This window comes from Loxodonta africana, chromosome 14 (genome assembly GCF_030014295.1).
Source record: "Loxodonta africana isolate mLoxAfr1 chromosome 14, mLoxAfr1.hap2, whole genome shotgun sequence".
Taxonomy (NCBI): Eukaryota; Metazoa; Chordata; class Mammalia; order Proboscidea; family Elephantidae; genus Loxodonta; species Loxodonta africana.
In genome coordinates, this window is record NC_087355.1 from 87,126,581 (window position 1) to 87,145,888 (window position 19,308).

Below are 19,308 nucleotides of genomic sequence, written 5' to 3' on the forward strand. Positions count from 1 at the left end.
GGTCGAGGAGCGAGCCAGGAAGACGGCAGGCAGGTAGAGTCTGGTAACCAAGGTGGTGTGAAATTCAGGGCAGGGAAAGAGATCCCGCTGTCCAGGAGGGCAAAATGGAGGCAGGTGAAGCCAGGTGGAAGGCCGCTTACTACCGGCAATGTTGAAGTGACACTACTGACAGGTTGGCGGTTCAAGTCTACCCCGAGGTGCCTTGGAAGAAAGGCCTGGTGATCTACTTCCAGGAAATCATCCATTGAGAACTTCATGGAGCACAGTTCTGCTCTGACACACGTGGGTCGCCATGAGTCGGAATCCACTCGATAGCACCTGGTTTTTATTACATGAGTATTACCACCCCAGAAGGACCTGTGAGCACCTGCCCCATCACCTATGATGTTCCTCGGACCGTGTTTCCCTCCAGGGAAGGTCTCTTGCACCAAGTGCTAGTGTCACCAGAGGCTATGAGGACCTTTCTCGAGGTGGGGTGGTGGGGGCTGGGAGAGGAGGACACAGAGGGACTTTGGAGGACTGCTGAGCCCTGACCAGCACCCAGGGGCCACAGGAGGCTCAGCCTCTGCTCCTGCTCAGCACAGTGCTGACTCCTAGCCCTTGTTGTGGGAGACACTCTACACCCAACCTTTTCTTCCTTCCACGTTACTGAGACCATGGTGGGCAAGGGTTAAGAGTGCTCAGCTGCTAACCTGAAGGTCAGTGGTTCAACCCCACCCAGCAGTTCCATGGGAGAAAAGTCCTGGTGATCTGCTCCCGTACAGATCACAGCCTAGGAAACCCTGTGGGGCAGCTCTACTCTGTCACATGGGATCCCTAGCAACAACGCGATGTGCCAGGCACTGGGCTGTCCCTGAGTGCCCACCTCCACTGGGACAGGATCGCTGCCTGGATGCCAGGGCGGCTGCAGGGTATGGAAAGGACAAATGCCCCTGCCCTCTTGACATTCACATTCCAGTGGATTTTGTTTAATTCTCTCAATGGCCTCGTCGGGGATTTTATTATTCCCAGTTTGCAGATGAACAAAATGAGGCTCACAGAGTTTAAATGACCTGCCTGACAATGTCACTCTGCTATTAAGTGGCAGAGCAGGATTCAAACTCAGGTCTGACCAAAACACAGGGCTGGGGTTCCTGGATGTTGCAATGGTGGATGTGCTCCACTGCTAACTGAAAGGTAGAAGGTTCGAGTCCACCCAGAGTCACTTTGGAAGAAAGGCCTCGCAATCTACTTCTGAAAAAATCAGCCACTGAAAACCCTATGGGGCAGTTCTACTCTGATACACACTGGGTCACTGACCTAATGTCATTGACTCCATGACAACTTTTTTTTTTGAGGCCCAGTTTGCTCAAGTCTAGAACTGAAACCATACTCTTGATACGTGCCACTCAGAGTCCTATACGGCTTAGATAAGGGGCAGTGCCTAAGTACCAAGTTCAACAGCAAGGGCATAGGGATCCCAAACAGCAACAGGCCCTCCTCGACCCATGGATTCTCTTAGGGAACCCCGGGTGCCGTGTGGAACCCCCCTACCAGCCCCAGTTGCCAGTCCATCACCCACAAGCCCTGAGCTCCTGCAGGAAGGGGGTACGTGGAAAGAGACAGGGAGGTGGAGCTCCCCAAGGACCTTGTGATGCTGTGCTCTGTCCTAGGTGAGAGGATGGCTGAGCAGACCTACAAGGGAGGGGAAAACAAAGCCTCCCCTCTCCCTTACCAAGATTCTGAGTAGATGGAGAAATACAAAGACCAAGGAGAGGCCAGTTGTCACCCAAGTTGGGGGGGAGGGTTGACAAGGCCTTTCTCCCTAACTCACGTGGAGGAGACAATGTGGGGAAGGATGGAGAGAAGGAACAGGACAGGTCACCAAGGCGGTCTCAGAGACCCACATCCTGGTCAACTCTGACCCCAACTCATCAAGTGAGCCCACCCACCTCCACCCCACCCAATCGCCTCCAGCTCTGTGGTCTCAGGGAAGATGGACAAAGGAACTAAGCCTTTTTATTGTTTCTGCTCCAGCCGCATTCTTTCCATGAGCGTGTGGCCTGGGTCAGACTGTGTCCAGACTTGTGCATGTCCCAGGGTCAGAGCCCAGTGCATGTGGGGCCCCGCAGGTGTGAGAGCCAACCCTCCGGTGGTCCCTGTCACTGGCAGACATTGGCATGGCTAGCCCAAGCTCCTCCTACTTTCCTCCTGGGCTCTGTCCCCTGGGGTGGTGGGGGCATTCCTGGAATGGTTAGGGGCTGCATTCCTATGGAGATTTCAGTGCAGCCTGTGGGCACCTTCGCTGCCGGATGCCAGTGAGGTTCAGCTAGTGCAGGCGTCCCAGGGCAAAACCAGGCAGGGAAGGCAGAGCCGCGACCTGAGACAGGGCACAGCCCTGAGCGGGGACCAGGACAGCCTCCAGCGTGCACTTCTGAGGTGGGGCCCAGCCAGGAGTGCAGACTCTGAGCAACGCATTTCCATTCAGGTGAGGGAGGGTAGTGAGCAAAACCGTACCTCTTGGTTGGGGGGGAGGGCTGCGCCCTGAGGATCCGCAGCTGGAGAGGCAAGCCTGCGTGTTCCTATGATGCTGAACTGGTTTCGCTGGAGCTTCCAGATGAAGACAGAGTAGGAAGAAAGGCCTGGCAATCTACTTCTGAAAATCAGTCAGTGAAAGCCTTATGGATCACAATGATCTGATCCTGTTGTGCATGGGGTCATAACGAGTCAGGGGCCATCCCAACGGCAAATAACAACAACCACCTTAATCTGGCCTAGGACCCCTCCTAGCCGCTCTCCTTGTTTCTGCTGTTTCTTTGTTTCAATTCATTTTCTACTTAACAACACAAATGAGCTTAAAGCATAAACAAAACAACAACCATCCTCTTGCTTAAATTCCTTCAGTGGGTTTCTAGGGTATGCTCAGCCTGTGAAAAATTCATCAAGCTGTTCACTTAAGATATGTGCACTTTCCAGGATCTTTCTTACAGTTCACAGAAAGTTTAAAATGAAACACAACAAAGTCTTCAGTGGCCACAAGACCCCCCCACCACGGCCCCGTCCTCACTCTGCTCCATCCTTCACCACCCTTGTGTTCACCAAGATGCCCAGCGGTGCTGGCCTCCTGGAGTTACTGATGATGTCAACCCCTTTCCTGTGCACAGAGCTTCCTCCACCTGGAGGGGTCTTCTCCCTGCTGTTCTGGGCACCCTAACTGTGTGACCTAAGGCAGAACCCCTCCTTTCTGCTTTATCTTAGCCTCCCTTGTTAATGCCCGACACAGTGCGTATTACAGCTTCCAGCTATAATTTTCATTCATACCTTTTCAACGTTAGTTTTTTTAATTGGTGGTTTGCTTCCCCCTAAGGTATAAGCTCTGGGTGGACAAGAACTGTGTTGATCTTATTAACTACTGTACTTCTGTGACCTACAGTCACAATGCACAATTTCTAGTTCATGGTAAGCATTTATTAGGAACTGAATGGTGTCTCCCTCCACCACCAAAAAAAAAGAAAAGAAAATGTATTGGAATCCTAAACTCTGTACCTGCAGATGTAATCCTGGTTGGAAAGAAGGTTTTCTTGTAGGGTATGCCCTAAACATAATCACTTCTGAGTGATAAAAAGAGCAGATTAGACAAAGAGAAGGAACACTGGTGGTGTAGTGGTTAAGCGCTTGGCTGCTGCTAACCAAAAGGTCGGTGGTTTGACTTGGAGCAAAGCAGAATGAAGAACAACAAAGACACAAGGTAATTATGAGCCCAAGTGACAGAAAGGGCCACACAAACCAGAGACTACATCAGCCTGAGACCAGAAGAACTAGATGGTGCCCGGCTACAACCGATAACTGCCCTGAGAGGGAACATAACAGATAATCCCTGAAGGAGCAGGAGAGCAGTGGTATGCAGACCTCAAATTCTCGTAAAAAGACCAGATTTAACAGTCTGACTGAGACTAGAAGGACCCCAGAGGTCATGGTCCCTGGGGTCTGTTCTGTTAGCCCAAGACTGGAACCATTCCCAAAGTCAACTCTTCAGACAGGGATTGGACTGGACTACAAGATAGAAAATAATACTGGTGAGGAGTGAGCTTCTTGGCTCAAGCAGACACATGAGACTATGTGGGCAGCTCCTGTCTGGAGGCGAGATGAAAAGGGAAAGTGGGACAGAAGCTGGTTGAATGGACATGGGGAATATAGGGTAGAGAGGAGGGGTGTGCTGTCTCATTAGGGGGAGAGCAGCTACAAGTACATAGCAAGGTGTATATACGTTTTTGTATGAGAGACTGACTTGATGTCTAAACTTTCACTTAAAGCACAATTAAAAAAAAAAAAAAGAGGTCGGTGGTTCAAACCCACCAGCCTGTCTTTGGGAGAAAGATGTGGAAGGCGGTCTGCTCCTGTGAAGATTTACAGCCTTGGAAACCCTGTGGGGCAGTTCTACTCCGTCCGAGAGGGCTGCTGAGTCGAAATTGGCTTGATGGCAGTGGGGTTTTAGACACAGAGGCACACGCTGGGGAAGACAAGATGCCATATGAGGATCGGCAAGAGCCAAGGAACGCCTGACACTACCAGCAAAGAAGGAATCAGCGTGGCCGAGGCCCTGGTTTGGACTGTTAGCCTCCAGAACTGTGAGAAAATAAACGTCTGTCCTTTAAGGCCTCAGCATCTGGTGTCTGTGTTACAGCAGCACTCGCTCACTAAAACAGCATTTAACAGACAGACCCGCTGCATCAGAGAAGAAAACGCTTGTAGTGTGGCTAGGAGACGGGTGTTGATATCCCCACGTCTCAGAGGAGGAAACTGAGGGTCAGAGAGGTCATGTGGTTCCTCAAGGACACACGGGTAACGAGTAAGAGCAACAGCGGACGTGTGCTCAGCAGTCACTCCGTGCAAGGCACTGCTCTAAGCACCCTGCGAATGTAACGCACTCAGTCTTCACCCCGTGAGCACAAACTTCAGGTTAGTAAACCCACTGCCCTCAAGTAGATGCCAACTCACAGCGATCCTATAGGACAGAGTAGAACTGCCCCCTAAGGTTTCCATGGAGTCTTTTGGTTAGCTGCTGAGCTCTTAACCACTGCACCACCAGGGCTCTTCAGGTTAGTAAACCAAACTGAACCAAACCCATTGCCGTCAAGTTGATTCCAACTCATAGCGACACTACAGGACAGAGTAGAACCGCCCCACAGGATTTCCAAGAAACGCCTGGTGGATTTGAACTGCTGACCTTTTGGTTAGCAGCCATAGCTCTTAACCACTAGGCCACTGGAGTTTCCCTTAGGTTAGCAGTGGAGTGAAAATCATTTGCACTGCCATATGTATATGAGTTGACATGGCTGGATTCCAATAAAATTCCATTTCCAAAAATTGTCGGTTGGCCCGATTTGGCCCACAGGCGGGCCAAATCGCTATCCCCTTGCATTAGATCCAGGCGGGCCATCCCTTCCTGAATGGACCGATTTCCTTTACAAGGCTCATGATAGTTGAACTTCTGGCTTGATTGCTTCCTTTGACTAGGAGCTCAGTTCCACTCCTGTTATTGTTGGGCACTTTATTTTTAGCATGTTCTCTTTATATAGGCCTGCCAAAAAGACACTAAATATGATGCCAACAACAGCAATAATAGTAATAATGACAACTGCAATCTGTTATTCACCGGCTTGGTAATTATCACCTCCCTTCTGCAGGCAGGAAGCCAAGGCTTGGAGACACAGAGTCGCTGACTGAGGGATCCCCCTCAGCCCCCACCGGAAGGAGCAGAGCTGGGATTCCATGGGTCCCTCTGCCCTCAGACCAGAGGTCTCAGAGGTGATGCCCCGTGACAAGGGTCAACACATGATAGGTGCTAATGATGAGCATTTTACATGCACAGCTCCCTCTGCCCAAGAAAGTAGGTATTGCTATCATTGCCTTCATTTTACAGTGAAAACTAAGGTTTAAGGAACTTACATGATTTGTCAAAATCAAGAGAAAATCCTGGATTTAAACCCAGACAGTGTGACCTCAGCCACCTGCCTAACCCTGATGCTATATAGATCACAGCTACCGAGAGAGAGAAGGCAGGACGGAACACCGCCCCCATCCCTGAGTCCTCTTACTGTAATCTTCTCACGCATCCGAAGCCATGCGTTCTCAAACGGGGTGACATCACCGCCAACAGGCACCTCTATATGGGGCGGTGGTGGTGGTAAATCGTAGATACAATGTTCTGTGGCCCCCCAAAGCTCCACCCTACCAAACGGCATACAGGACATAAACATACATACAAACCAAAACCCACTGCCGTCAAGTTGATTCCGACTCATAACAACCCCATAGGGTTTCCAAGGCTGTAAATCTTTAGTGAAGCAGACTGCCACATCTTTCTCCCACTGAGTGGCTGGTGGGTTCGAAGCGCCAACCTTTTGGTTAGCAGCTAAGTGCTTTAAAAACATATATATAGCAAAACCGGTAACGAGTTGCTAAGTCGACCCCGACTCATGACGCCCCACGTATGTCAAAGGAGAGCTCCTATGTACATACATATAGTAAGAGCAAACACGTGTGTGTCAGGGCCATGAACTTGCCTGCTAAGCGCTTCCCAGGTACTATCTCATTAGATCCTCACCATACTCTACAGGGTATGGAGTGTCACCATCATCCTCCTTTCACAGGTGAAGACACAGAAGCAGAAAGAGGCTGTGCGCCGGCCTCAGGTTTCAGGGAGAGTAAGGAGGCAGGGCTGGGGACCACCCCCGGCACCCCAGCTCCAGTGCTGCGGTCTAACCAGGGCATTCCACTGCCGCTGCCTACGCTGCACGGACGGAATCACACACGTGCATAAGCTCTGGCTACGCAAACCCAGGAATCTACCTACAGGAAAACATCGACAGGTACACGGAGGCCAGTACGAGAAGTCCCTGTATTGCTTTGTTAACAGTAAGCCTGAATCTGGAAGCAAACGAAATGATCATCACCCCAGGGCTGACTGAAGAAATGATGGTCTGTCTTCACCGCTGAATAAGGTGTCTTTGTTAGAAAGAATAAGACAGAGCTAAACACCCTGATGGAAGATAAGAAAACTGCAGAACGTTGTGTGTTCTACAACTTCATTTTGTCTTTAATGCACAGATAGAAGTAAGGCAGGGAGCAAGTATCAAAGGGTCCCCCGGTCATCTCCAGGCTCGGTTCTGGCTGGGCACAGTGGGAGACTTATGTTTTTCTTCCCTGACTTACATAAATCAAGAATAAATGATGGGTGGTTTTTAGTTTTTCATCATTTTCAGTCATTTCCTAATAAAATTCCCCAGCATATAATCAGAAGGAATTAACCCGATGACTATTGCCAGCAGCTGGCATCTAGCATAACAAGCTTCCTCAAGAAGAACTCCCAGTGACCTTTAGGTAAAGGGTGGGGGCCCAGGACTGAATTTCTTCTTGAGGCTGACTGGGTCCCATGTGCCAAACCACAGACATCTACGTGGCTGATCCAAATGGCCTTCAGATCCACCCAGAAGGAATAGCTGGGTGGGTCGCCTTGTGGCCACAACTGCTCCCAGATGTGTGTGTGTGTGTGTGCGTGTGCGTGTGTGTGTGTGTGTGTGTGTCCTGAATTTACCACGAGTCTCTGGGCTCGGCAGAGGGATGTGGTATGAAAGCAAGAGTGTGGTCAGGAAGGCATGGTCCCTGGGGACAATACTACCAGAAGGGCTGTGCCCTCACTGATGGCTTTACAAGGTTCTCAGTGCAGAGGGAGGTGCAGACCCAAAGAATTTCCCAGACCAGATATGGCCCCAGACATACTAACAACCAGCCTCACAGTCTTCACCCAGGGATCATGTGCTGGGTCTTCAAGGGGAAAGACTATATAGGGGTTGGAGGGTGACCCTGTGTTTGAACTGTGGTGTTGACAAAGATATTAAACATACTGTGGACTGCCAGAAGAATAAACACATCAGTCTTAGAAGAAATACAACCAAAATGCACCTTAGAATTGAGAATGGTGAGACTTAAGCTCACTTACTTTGGACATGTCATCAGGAAAGACCAATCACTAGGAAAGGACATCATGGTTGGTAAAGCAAAGGGTCAGCAAAAATGAGGGAAACCCTCCATGAGATGGACTGACATAACAACCACAACAATGGACTCAAACACACCAATGATCATGAAGATGGTACAAGACCAGGCAACGTTTTGATCTGTTGTATATAAGGTCGCCATGTATCACAGTCGACTAGACAGCAACTAACAATTGCTTCTTGTTGAGTGAAGACTTGTGGCTGACCCTTGGATCTGCCTCCTTCTAGTTGTGTGAACTTGGGGAGGTTAAGTCATATAACTGTGCCTCGATTTCTGCCTCCTGGAATTGGGGATAATGACACTTTCCCATACTCTGGCTCCATCACTGCCCTCCAGCCCCATTGCCTTTGTGCACACTCTGTGTACCTCAGGTCCTTGGCTTCAGCTGTGCCCTCTGCCTGGAACCCTTCATCCATAAAGCTGGCATGGGTGGTTCCTTCATGCAATTCTAAGCTCGACTCGCTTTTTCTCTCTCAAACAGGCCTTCACCTAATCTCCTTGCCTGAAACATGAAACCACGTCCTGCTTTATTTTCTTCAAGCAGTTATCACTGTATGGAATTACCTTGCCCATTTACTTGATCATTTCAGTGTCTATCACCTTTCCTTTGTAGAAAGTAAGGGTCACCCTAAAAGTGGGGACATGTCTGTCTCATTTACCACTGTAACTCTGTGCCTCAGAACAAGTCCTGGGAGATAATATCCCAAAATCAAACCAGCTGCTGTCCAGCCAATTCTAACTCATGGAGACCCATGTGGGGCTCAGTAAGTGTGCACTGAAAACATATAATAACTCGATGAGATACATGAAGGGCCTTAGAAAAATCCACTGTTGTGAAATGGTGCCTACGGAGGCCTATTTCATCAATTTTCAACTATATAAATAAGTTGTATTGTTTGCTGGAACACTTTTGCACTACAAAAATGAAAACTTACAAAAACTTTTCTCAAATAAATCTAATAATCAGCTCACTTACCTATGAGGTTAAGGGGCCCATCTGCCACCAACAATGAAAACAAGGGAGGCCCCTCAGTAAACATCAGCGTGCACCCCCAGCCTCAGCTCACTTATCTCGAAAACGAGCAAGCCTGTGAGGAGGTACAAATCCCACACCACAGGCAACTGGGACCCTGGAGAGTCTCTAAATTGATACATAAATTGCGCCGAGTCACACGCTTATTAAAACGCATAGCTGGAATTTACAGGTCGGCTTTTTCTAGTGAAAACTGTGTTGTTGGTGTTAGGCGTCATCGAATTCATTCTGACTTATAGTGACCCTATATGGCAGAGCAGAACTGCTCCATAGGGTTTCCTAGGCTGTGATTTTTACAGTAGCAGATTGCCAGGACTTTCTCCCATGGAGCTACTGGAGTGAAAGCTATAGGTGAAAAATAAAATTGATCTCACCCTCACGTAAAAAAAAAATCAGTCTCGGTCCTCTCTCCTTTTCCTCCCTCTCTCTTACACTCTTTTTTCCTCTTTGTCTTTCTCCCTGTCGTATTGGCAAGCATCCCATCCAACAGTCAAGGCCTTCATTGGCACTGGAACTCAGCTAACCATGAACACACTGACAACAGAGAGAGAGAGAGAGAGAGAGGAGGGGTGCCATGTGTCTCCAGGGAGAAGGCACCACAGGAGCATGGGACAGGCCCTCTTTTTGCCCTCATCCCGAATAACATCCCTGCCCAAGAGCCCAATTGCTCAAAGACAAGATCCAGAGCACCCTTCCTGTCCATGGGGGAGAAAGGACCACCAAAGTATCCCCCAAAATAGTAGTAGGTGGAGGCCCTCTCAGCTGTGGCCGGCTGGCATTCCACAGGCTCACTTACAGCGGTCCGATAAGCTATATAAAGGTTGTTTGGCGGCCACACAGAGCCAGGGCGGAGAAAGCTAATTACAGTCAAGGCTGTGGGCTGGTTCTCAGCTTTTGCCCCTTGAACTGCAGGAAGCTGGGAACCCCTATCAGGCACGGGCAGGCAGGAGTTTGCACTGTGGTACAGAGGTGCTTTCTGGGGGTGCCACGGTGGACCTCGGGGAGGGCACTGGGAGAGGCCAGAAGAGGCACGATGCCCACCCAGACTGTCCCCTGGGTAACAGTCTATGTAAAGGATGGGAGGAGGCTACTGGGGCTGAGAAGCACGTCCATCTCTCATGCCCTCGGCTCTTTTGACAGCGACCTTGCTGTTGCTCTTATTACACACAGGAGTTTGTAGACACTCTTTTTTGCCTATAAAATGGAGATGGATTCTCCCATTACTGTAAGGTTTATGCAGCCAACAGTCACTGGTCACCGTGTATGAGCCAGGCTCTGTGCTAGGCTCTGGCTACTGGCTTAATGATTAAATATTCAGTAGGGTACAGAAGGGAAGTGTGGAAGGCCTCACGCTCTCAGGGGATGGACAATGAACTGAATCAAGGGTTTAATGCCCTACTACTACCGACTGCTCTGATCAGGGCCACAGGAGAGAAATCCTCATAGAATGGGAGAAAAATCTGGAATAGAACCTCAAATTCTTAAAAATTTCAGACTTATTGGTCTGGTTCAGACTAGAAGCCTCTGAGAATATCTCCCTGAGAGACTTTAAACCTTGAACTGAAACTATCCCCTGAGGTCACCTTTTAGCTAAGTAACAGATCAGCTCTTAAAATAAGGACTATCACGGGGAGTAGAGCATACCTTTAAAAAAAATCATCTATATGAGACCAAGAGTCACCAATTACTCTAAAGCCAAGATGGAAGGGTAAGCGGACAGGGAAACCAGGTTACTGGAAACGGAACACCCAGAATGGTGTGAACGAGGATGTTGACGTATTGCAAAAAACGTAACTGATGTCACTGAACAGTTTGTGTAGTAATTGTTAAATGGGGACCCAATTTGCTGTGTAAACTTTCAACGAAACACAATAAAATAGTGTTTTTTTAAGAAAAAAAAAAGAGAGAGTTTAATACCGTATTTCTCCTGCATCCTGGAGACACCAATGCACCCCTTCGTACCCCAGGGCCATTAGCAAGAAACAGGAAGAACACAAGAAAACTTATTCAGAGGATACCTCAGTCTGGATCAGCCACACTTCAAGTGCTCAAGAGCCACACATGACCAGTGGTCACTGCGTTGGACAGCAAAGGTTGAGAGCCTCAGCTTTCCCAGGCATAAAGTGTCGTTCGATACGAACCCCAAGGCAGGGTGAGGATGGAGTGAGAGAGGATAGTGGAAACCACTGTCCACAGCAGACCCCTTAGTTCTATTCACCTGCCCAACACAACCTCCAGGGGAATCGGATCAGGGTCTCCTCCCCAGCACTGCCCCACCCCAGGAGGTAGATGATATTGATGGCCTGATTCAGCCTATCCCAGCCGACCTGACTTTTTTTTTTTTCTTATTCTAGATATTTCATATAAGTGGGATCATGCAACATTTGTCCTTTTGTGTCTGACTTAGTTCCCTCAGCGTGTTTGCAAGGTTCATCCATGCCACAGCACGTATCAGAACTTCAGTTCTCTCTGCGACTGAACACCATTCCATTGCGTATGAGCACTGTGGAGCCCCAGTAGCATAGTAGTTAAAGAGCTCGGCTGCTTGCCGAAAGGTCGGTAGTGTGAATCCACCAGCTGCTCCTCGGACACCCCATGGGGGAGTTCGACTCTGTCCTATAGGGTCGCTATGAGTCGGAATGAACCCGACAGCAACGGGCTTTGACAGGTACGCACCATGTTATGGACTGAATTATGTACCCCAAAATGTGTGTCAACTTAGCTAGGCCACGGTTCCGGTATTGTGTGGTTGTCCACCATATTGTTATCTGATGTTACTATCCTATTCACTGTAAATCCTACCTCTATGATGTTAATGAGGCAGGATTAGAGGCAGTTATGTTAATAACGCAGGACTCAATCTACAGGATTAGGTTGTATCTTGAGTCGATCTCTTTTGAGCTATAAAAGAGAGAATGGAGCAGAGAGGAGAGGGACCTCATACCACCAAGAAAGAAGAGCTGGGAGCAAGCATGTCCTTTGGACCTGGGGTTCCTGTCCTGTGCTGAGAAGCTCCTAGACCAGGGGAAGATTGATAACAAGGATCTTCCCCCAGAGCTGAAACAGACAGAGAAAGCCTTCAGAGCTGGCACCCTGAATTTTGACTTCTACAAGGGGATACTGATTGGTTTAAAGTCAGGAAAGGTGTGCAGCAGGTTTGTATTCTTTCACCACACCTATTTAATCTGTATGCTGAGCAAATAATCCCAGAAGCTGGACTATATGAAGAAGAACGGGGCATCAGGACTGGAGGAAGACTCATTAAGAACCTGCGTTATGCAGATGACACAACCTCGCTTGCTGAAAGTGAAGAGGACCTGAAGCACTTACTAACGAAGATCAAACGCCACAGCCTTCAGTATGGATTACACCTCAACGTAAAGAAAACAAAAATCCTCACAACTGGACCAATGAGCAACATCATGATAAACGGAGAAAAGATTGAAGTTGTCAAGGATTTCATTTTACTTGGATCCACAATCAACAGCCATGGAAGCAGCAGTCAAGAAATCAAGAGACGCATTGAATTGGGCAAATCTGCTGCAAAGGACCTCTTCAAAGTGTTGAAGAGCAAAGACGTCACCCTGAAGACTAAGGTGCACCTGACCCAAGCCATGGTATTTTCAATCACATCATATGCATGTGAAAGCTGGACAATGAATAAGGAAGACCGAAGAAGAGCTGACACCTTTGAATTTTGGTGTTGGCAAAGAATATACCATGGACTGCCAAAAGAACGAACAAATCTGTCTTGGAAGAAGTGTGGCCAGAATGCTGCTTAGAGGAAGGATGGAGAGACTGCGTCTTACATACTTTGGACATGTTGTCAGGAGGGATTAGTCCCTGGAAAAGGACATCATGCTTGGCAGAGCACAGGGTCAGCAGAAAAGAGGAAGACCCTCAACGAGGTGGACTGACACAGTGGCTGCAACAATGAGCTCAAGCATAACAACGATTATAAGGATGGCGCAGGACCGGGCAGTGTTTCGTTCGGTTGTGCACAGGGTCGCTATGAGTCGGAACCGACTCGACGGCACCTAACAACAACAACTCTCCTAAAGTGTGAGAGAATAAAATTCTCTTGGTTTAAGTCATCCGCTTGTGGTTTTTCTGTGATAGCACTAGACGATGAAGATACACCACATTGTGTTTATCCACTCATCTGCTGATGGACACTTGGTCTCTTTTTGCCTTTTGGCTATTCTCAACAGTGCTGCAATGAACACTGGTGTACACATATCTGTTTGAGTGCCTGATTTTAATTCGTCTTGGTATATACCTAGGAGTGGAATTGCCAGCCTGTCTTTTTCAAACCCTCACCAAAAACCCAGAATCTATTTGTTTCTGCCCATCAAAATATGGAGGAGTTAAAAATCCCAGTGATTTCAGATCTGCTGTAGAGTTTTATTGTTTGCATGGGGTGGGGGGGCAGTCACCGTGCACACATTTCTACCTGGCCCATCACAATGGCAAGCACAGAAATGCCAGACCCTGCCCTTGACCTCCTTTCAAAGACACGCAATGCAGGCAGCTCCGCTTACATGCCAGGCTCTGCTCTAGCATGGGCGGGGGGAGGGGGTTGACAAGGAACAGGGCTTTGCCCTCGTGGAGCTATGTTCTTGTGTAGGAAGCAGACACCAGGCAGATAAACTAATCCATACGGCAGGGGGTGACCAGTGCATACTCTGTAGTGTAATTATCTGTCTCCTGCCAACCACCACAACTAGTATCAAGGCCAAAGAGTGTCAGCTTCATCACTGCATCCCTGGCACCTGCATGTGCCCAGGTAAAGAGGAAGCACTGAGTGTGTGGTTGTTGGACGGACCCCAAGTAACGGGACAGGACTGCCCCCTAGAGTTTTCTCGGCTGTAATCTTTATGGGAGAAGATTGCCAGGTCTTTCTCCCATGGAGCTGCTGGGTGAGTTCGAATTGCCAACCTATTGGTTGGCAGCCAAGCACTTAAGTGTTGCCCTATCAGGGCTCCTTCCAGCTTATCACTAAGAAGCCCCTATTCATAACTGCTCCTATTCAGGCTGTGAAGTCACCAGACGCATCGGCCATGTGCCGAGGGGTTTCTGGTTGTTTGGATTTGGGGACACTCCTTTACTGACTCTCACTACACGCTTCCCCTTATATTACTGCTGGCTATTTTATTTTCTTTCATTTTGTTTTACCCTGAAGGATGGTGAGGAGATGGTGTTTCGTTTGTCATCCGAATGGGCTAGGCCCTCATCATCTGTCTCACAGCTGTATTTACCAAAACCGACTGGCTTTAAACTTCCGAGAATTAACATCTATTTAGACGTTTGGAGGAGCTTAGACACAGAGATGGAGGCAGTGATGGTTCAGCGGTAGAACTCCTGCCTTGCATGCAGACCAGGCTCCTGGCCAATGCGTCCCGTGTGCAGCCACCAGGCGTCTGTCCGTGGAGGCTTGCATGTTGCTATGATGCTGAAGAGGTCTTGGCAGAGCTGCCAGACTAAGACTGGCTAGGAAGAAAGGCCTGGTGATCCGCTTCTGAAAATCAGCCAGTGAAAACGCTACAGGTCACAGCTTTCTGATTCAGAGACAGTCATGGGGACGGCTCAGGCCTGGGCACATTTTGTTCCATTGTGCATGTGTCGCCGTGAGTCGGGGCTGACTTAACGTCAGCTAACAACAACAGAAACAGAGAGACCATGAGTTTTTTCTTATCCTGGCAGACGTGGTGTTCTGGGCTGACTGCATCCATTTCCCCTTCTCTTGGTAACAGCCCCCGATTTTCATTCCTGTATCTCACCCCTTTCCTTGAGGGTATGGGGATGGTAACTAATTCCGTTGCCAAATCTTAGGGTCATGGGGTTTAAGCCCCAAACAGTCACCCTATTCTCACCCCTAGGCTACAGTGATTGGGCTAGGAATAGTCACATGGCCCGCACTGGGCCAATCAGGCTGACTGAACCCCGGGAGTGTTGGGTAATAGTCTCCTCCTCTCTGACTATGAAGGGAGGCTGGAGCTCCAAGGTTCACAGGGCACTTCTGGGGTGGCAATTCTGTTTGCCCTTCCACAGCCATTCCCACCCTTTCCTGGCCTGCTTTAGCCCCAGGAGGCCAACCTCTCTGACCTGCATCACCTGACTCCTGTGTGGGCTGGTGACAGGGTTTGGCTCGTGGGAGGCACCAGCCATGCAGGAGGAGAGAGAGCGGGCTTCCAGGACAACCCCAAGACTATCAACTCTCTGCCTGTTCCCCCTCCCCACGCCCTTCATCCCCAGCCACAGCCACCAGATTCCAGACAAGTAGGTTAGTGACTTCAGCTTATCTCAGAGGTCACTTGTCAGCAGCCTCTAGGATACACAACCCTGACCATCTCTAGAAGGGCTGAATCTGGGTTGCTGGCTACAGTTCACTAAGCCAGTTTGTAGCCTTTTTCTTGCCTGGTCACCCCCACCATCACCACCCTGGGAGAAGGAAAAGGAATTGATATATTTTACCCTACTATGTGCCTGGAAGGGAGCCCCGTTGGCGCACTGGTTAAAGTACTCAGCTGCTAACTGAAAGGTTGGTGGTTTGAACCCACCAGCTGCTTCAAGGGAGAAAGACGTGACAGTCTGCTTCTGTAAAGATTTACAGCCTTGGAAACCCTATGGGGCAGCTCTACTCTGTCCTGCAGGGTCGCTATGAGTCCGAATCAATTCCACAGTGACCGGTTTGGTTTTTTGGTTTTGTTTTTGGTTTATGTGCCTGGCTCTGCTGGCACTATCTGAAACCTGGCAGCCTTTCTCAATTCAGAGATGAAGGTGAGGTTCAGAGATGCTTCACTAGCCTTCATGGATCTGAAACAGGTGGGCAGGTTAGAACACAACTGCCTGTGATTCCAAAATCCTTTCTGCCTCGGCCTCCGCCTCCACCTCTCCTGAGGGGAGGAAGATGAGAAACGTTTCTTGATAAGATGCACCTACTAAATGTTTTCACTAACCCCTCGGTGCTGCAAATGGCTAATGCGCTCAGCTGCTAACGGAAAGGCTGGTCATTCAAGTCTGCCCGGAGGTGCCTCAGGAGAAAGGCCTGGCAATTTACCTCCAAAAATCAGTCATTAAAACCCGATGGAGCACAGTTCTACTGTGACACCCATGTAGTGGCCATGAGTCTGGGCTCACTCCAGGCAGTTGCTTAGTTGTTTTCACTAGGTTACTCACGTCACTGAACCTAGCTACGGTGGACTCCGCCCCACCTCGGCCAGCTCTAGTTGTGCAAGCCTGGGCCGTTTGAAGTGGCGACACTGTTCCCCTCTGCTCAGGGAACCCCTCCAGGCTGCCTGCTTCCCCCACTCACTTTCACACAGGCGGCGCCTCAGCTTGCCACGGATCTTGTCGATGGCGTTGAAGTCCGACACGTGGAAGACGTGGGCGGACTTGGGCTCCGAGGCCATCTCCTCCAGCTCCTCCTTCAGCGCCTCGCCCACGCCCACCGCGAAGACGCGGATGCCCGCCCGGTGCGCGGCGGTGGCGGCTTCCAGCACCAGGTCCTGGCTGCGGCCGTCGGTCAGCAGGATGGCCACCTGCTTGAAGGCGCGGTCGCCGGGCCGGCCGCCAGCCTGCTGGGAGAAGCTGCGGCTGGTGATGTAGCGCAGCGCGTCGCCCGTGTTGGTGTGGCCCCCGTGGTAGGCCAGCAGCCGCGCGGCCGCCTTGACCTCCTCCCGCGAGCCGAAGCGGCCCAGCTCGAAGGCCGTGCTGGGCCGGTCGCTGTAGCGCACGACACCCACGCGCGTGTGGTCGGGACCCACCTCAAAGGTGTCCACCAGGTTGGCCACCCACTGGCGCACCTTCTCAAAGTCCTCCTTGCCCACGCTGGAGGAGGTGTCCAGCAGGAAGACCAGGTCGTAGTGCACAGTTTTGCAACCTGCAGGGCAAGAGAAAGCATGACTTAAGGAAATAGGTCTGGAAACTGCACTGTCTGTCCTAGGAGCCTGCAGGCGAGGCCATTGGGGCCACACACACCTGAGGCAGGTACTGCTTTGCCTGTCATTAGCTGGGGGGCTTTGTCTGCTGTCCTAACTTCTGAGGTCTGTGCCCCAGCTGTCACATGGCAGTAACGACTGGCTTTCCCAAGGTTGCTGTGAGGTTCCATTGACAATACAGACATCACATCATGTTACAATAAAACCTGCAAAAGCCAGAACCTGTGGGAGGCAGAAACCTGTTAGAGAAGGAAAACACAAATATTTTCCACTAAAATGAGCGACAGAAAAGTGCTAAGACTGTACCCCGTCAAAGGAGGAAAAACAAGGCAGTCCCGTTGAGTCCCGGCTCTCACAGTTTTCACTGTATGTTTTAACATCACGGAACACCACCATATGTCAGTCACTTTAAACCCTTTTATTTTAGTTAAAGAGCTAGTTCATTATTTTTCTAACTTGCTAAAAGTAATGCATGCTCATTTCAGAAAAAAACCAAACCAAACCCATCGTAGTCAATTCTGACTCATAGTGACCCTGTAGGACAGAGTAGAACTGCCCCATAGGGTTTCCAAGGAGCTGCTGGTGGATTCAAACTGCCGACATTTTGGTTAACAGCCGAGCTCTTAACCACATCGCCACCAGAGCTCCATCATTTCAGAAAAGAAAATCTAAAAATGTTTTCAATGCCAACATTCCCATCTACACAGGGATAACCACTGTTAAACTCTGGTGCATGCAACAACAACAAAAAAAAGGAAACAAACGAGTTGCCGTTGAGTCAATTCCAACTCGTGATGACTGACTCCGTATATGTCAGGGTAGAACTGTGCTCCATAATTTTTTTTTTTTTTTTTTTGGCTTGTTTGTCCGTTTGTTTGTTTGTTTAAAGATCTAATGAGTTTAATGGAGTCCTGGTGGCACAGTAGTTAAGAGTTCAGCTGCTAACCAAAAAGGTCAACAGTTCAAATCCACCAGCTGCTCCTTGGAAACTCTTTGAGGCAGTTCTACTCTGTCCTATACGATTGCTATGAGTCAGAATTGACTCGACAGCAGCAGGTTTGGTTTTGGGTTTTTTAATGACTTTAATGGCTCTCCACAGAGTTTTCAATGATGATTTTTTGGAAATGTATTGGCAGGCCTTTCTTCCAAAGTGCCTCTGGGTGGAATCAAACCTCCAGCCTTTTGGTTAGCAGCCAAGCATGTTAGCTGCATGTATTCTTGGTAGTTTTCTATTTCCATGTAGTTTTTGATGGAAACAGGATTGTAGCACATATACAAACAGGTAAGCTGTTCTCCCTGCACTGAGTGACACACTGCACCCTGCCTGTGTCCACGGCTCAGCACATATACAAGCAATTCCACTGCACCAAGGAGCCTGATCTATGCAACCGCTGCTCTCCTGGTGGGTGTTTAAACACTTCACAGCATTTCACCTATTAGAAACGATGTGAAAGACATTGTATTCATATACTTTCAATACAAATGTATAGATATTCTATAATGCTTTATAAATATGTTCTTATGTATTAATAAATATAAGTTTTATATATACTATGCAATGCTTTTGCTTAAGCAAAACAGGGAACTGTATAATTTTTTTCTGATTGTCACAGCAACTCTACTAGGGAGCCTACTCATCCTCATTTTATCATTAGATAAGACGAGGAAAAAGTGTTCTCTAAACTCAAAAGTGCTGTACAGATGGAGAAGAGCACTATTAAGAAGTGCCAGTCTTGACTCTTGTTATTGTTAGTTGTCAAGCCAATTCCAACACATGGCGACTCCAGGTGTGCAGAGTAGAACTACTCCAATAGGGTTTTCAAGGCTACAACCTGTCAGAAACAGATGGCCAGCCCTTTCTTCTGAGGGCCTCTAGGTGGGTTTGAAGCACCAGCCTTTCAGCTAGTAGCCAAGAGCTTATGTATTTATGAAGCTATCTGGCTGGCAAAGGTAAAACAAAAGACCAGTGGTGTCCAGCATACATGAGCATGTGGAAGACGGCGCTCACACACGGGATAAGTGGCCGTGGGTTCTGTCATACTCATCCTCAGGGGCTTCAAAGCCTTGTAAAGGGGGGTATCTTTTGATACAAAAACTACAAATTTAGTGATTTATCCTAAGAAATCACAAGTGAAAAAAAGAAAGAAAAAAGATGTAGAAGGCAATGCACTGCGGCATTTTGAGGCAAACTCCTGCAGACTACCAGCTCAGTGGCCCGTGTGGGCCTGTGTAGATAAAAAGTATGTAGACACTAAGAATCCATACAGCGGAATGCTAGGCCCCCGTTCAACGGTG

General features: G+C 49.0%; 1 protein-coding gene across 1 annotated transcript in view; it reads right to left on the reverse strand.

Moving 5' to 3' along the window:
• COL22A1 (collagen type XXII alpha 1 chain) overlaps positions 1–19,308 on the reverse strand; it is a 301,234-nt gene that overhangs the window by 260,310 nt on the left and 21,616 nt on the right. The window contains exon 3 of the mRNA XM_064268112.1: positions 16,389–16,955. Coding sequence (XP_064124182.1) covers positions 16,389–16,955 — 567 coding nt within the window. The remainder of the gene's footprint in view (positions 1–16,388; positions 16,956–19,308) is intronic.